The sequence below is a fragment of the Sciurus carolinensis genome, chromosome 15 (assembly GCF_902686445.1).
Source record: "Sciurus carolinensis chromosome 15, mSciCar1.2, whole genome shotgun sequence".
NCBI lineage: Eukaryota > Metazoa > Chordata > Mammalia > Rodentia > Sciuridae > Sciurus > Sciurus carolinensis.
The window spans coordinates 6,813,941-6,815,959 of NC_062227.1; the positions used below are offsets into that span (position 1 = coordinate 6,813,941).

The 2,019-nt window shown below is 32.6% G+C and overlaps 1 protein-coding gene across 1 annotated transcript; it reads left to right on the top strand.

Moving 5' to 3' along the window:
- The first annotated feature begins 323 nt into the window (after positions 1-323).
- LOC124965694 (short coiled-coil protein-like) lies at positions 324-727 on the top strand. Its single transcript, XM_047526835.1, has one exon. It carries the CDS (start codon positions 415-417, stop codon positions 661-663), a length of 249 nt encoding a protein of 82 aa, XP_047382791.1. The 5' UTR covers positions 324-414; the 3' UTR covers positions 664-727.
- The last annotated feature ends 1,292 nt before the right edge of the window (positions 728-2,019 follow it).

Below are 2,019 nucleotides of genomic sequence, written 5' to 3' on the forward strand. Positions count from 1 at the left end.
CAAGATAGACATATGAAAAAAAAATTAAAAAATCACAATTGTATTTCTGTGTATGTGATGAATGCTTACATAAAAAAATTAAAAATACAGTAAGCACCATTTATAATTGTACAAAAATGAAATACTTAGATCTAAATTCAACAAGATATTCATGAGACATGTATGTTGGAAACTAAAAAGACTGATTAAAAAAAGAAATCTAAGTAAATGGAGAAACTGAAAGATCCAAAATAGTAAAGATGTTAATTCTCTCCAGATTGATAGACTTTTCACAGTTTAAATAAAAATCCCGGTCAGTTGGTCCAGGTGTCCCGGTCTGAGGCATCCTCCTGTTCCCACCCCCTCCTGGAGCCTCAAACGGAAGATCATTCATCAAGAATTTTACCTTGAAGTCCTAAAAGTTTGTTACCCAAGATGATGAGTGCTGACATGGGTGCAGTTGATGCTGAAAATCAGGTGGAACTGGAGGAAAAAACACGACTTATTAATCAAGTGTTGGAACTCCAACACACACTTGAAGATCTCTCGGCAAGAGTCGATGCAGTTAAAGAAGAAAATCTGAAGCTAAAGTCAGAAAACCAAGTTCTTGGACAATATATAGAAAACCTTATGTCTGCTTCTAGTGTTTTTCAAACAACTGACACAAAAAGCAAAAGAAAGTAAGGGATTGGTTCCCTTCTGTTTTATGGAATTGCTGCTGACCATTTTTTCCCCCTCCCTTTAAAACTTGGATTCCAAAAGTTACAGTACCTTTGTTTGTGACTTCATTGAATATTTATGAAGATAATGGCAGATCTAGACAAAATTAACTACATAACAAGAGACTTCCATGAGTTTGTATATTATGTTAGTCTATGAAAATGTGCAAATGTAGAGACTTTATAATTAGAACTGCATATATTTATGAGACTTGAAGATGAATGTTTTATTGAATTTGCTTTGATATTTAGGTTTAGCACTGTCTTTTATTATATAGGCTTAGTAAAATATATAAGAAAATAACCACCATGTTGTGAAAAAGTGACCAAAATCATGTACCGAATGCACAGCTTTATGTACCCTGTCCACCATCTTGTGTCTCTTCTCCATTTGCCTCTTCCTTCCCATTTCCCTTCCCCTAAGGAAAAAAGAAAGTCTCACATTTGTAAAAGTAATTTTAATAGTTAATCACTTATGAGAGTAACCTGACTCTAATTGTTGAAACTTAACCAAAATAAGATTGTTTCTTAGCTAGGGTTTGTCCTTTGTGATATTTAATAATGAGATAGGATTGCTGGTTTCTCTTTAAGCAATTGAAGATGGACCAAGACTATAAAAATGGTCTCACATTGGGAAGATTTGTTAAAAACTTCCTTTTGCACAAAATAACCTACTTGGTACCTGAAAAGATAGAGGAGTTCTGGTCATGTATGTGTTCAAGATAGAAAATCTCAAGGAAAAATAGAAATGGGGCAGGAAACTTGGTAAGTACTAGTAACCAACTCCAAATGCTTTCACTCCAAATTTGTGTTCTCTCTGGCAGAACAGATTTTTGGGGTACAATAGATATAAAAATGGATTAAGTTTGAATAACTTTATGTAAGCCACATTTTGGGGAGACCAGTTACCATTTGGTCTCAAGGACATTTACCCAGTAGATCAACTTATTAGTATCAGAATCATGAACACAAAGTAGAATTTACATGTATAATAACTAGTAATCTTAATCCTATTAGCTCACTTATGCTCCCAGTATTTTCTGTAAATTCAACCATTTAGTTTGCAGAGGTTTAGTCATTCTTTAACAATTTTTAAAAATTTAGTTTGTAGATTCCATTTGGTAAGGGAATCAGTATTGGAAATAATATTAAGATGTTATAATAGGAAAAGAGATCTATTAATATAGCTTATGATTATTAGATTTGGGATACTTTTAATCATGAAATAATCTTATGTATTAGTGTAAGATTTGATATGTGACTTTAGCTGTATGAATATATAATAACTGCAAACATTTTGCATCCCTTTTGTGACCTAATT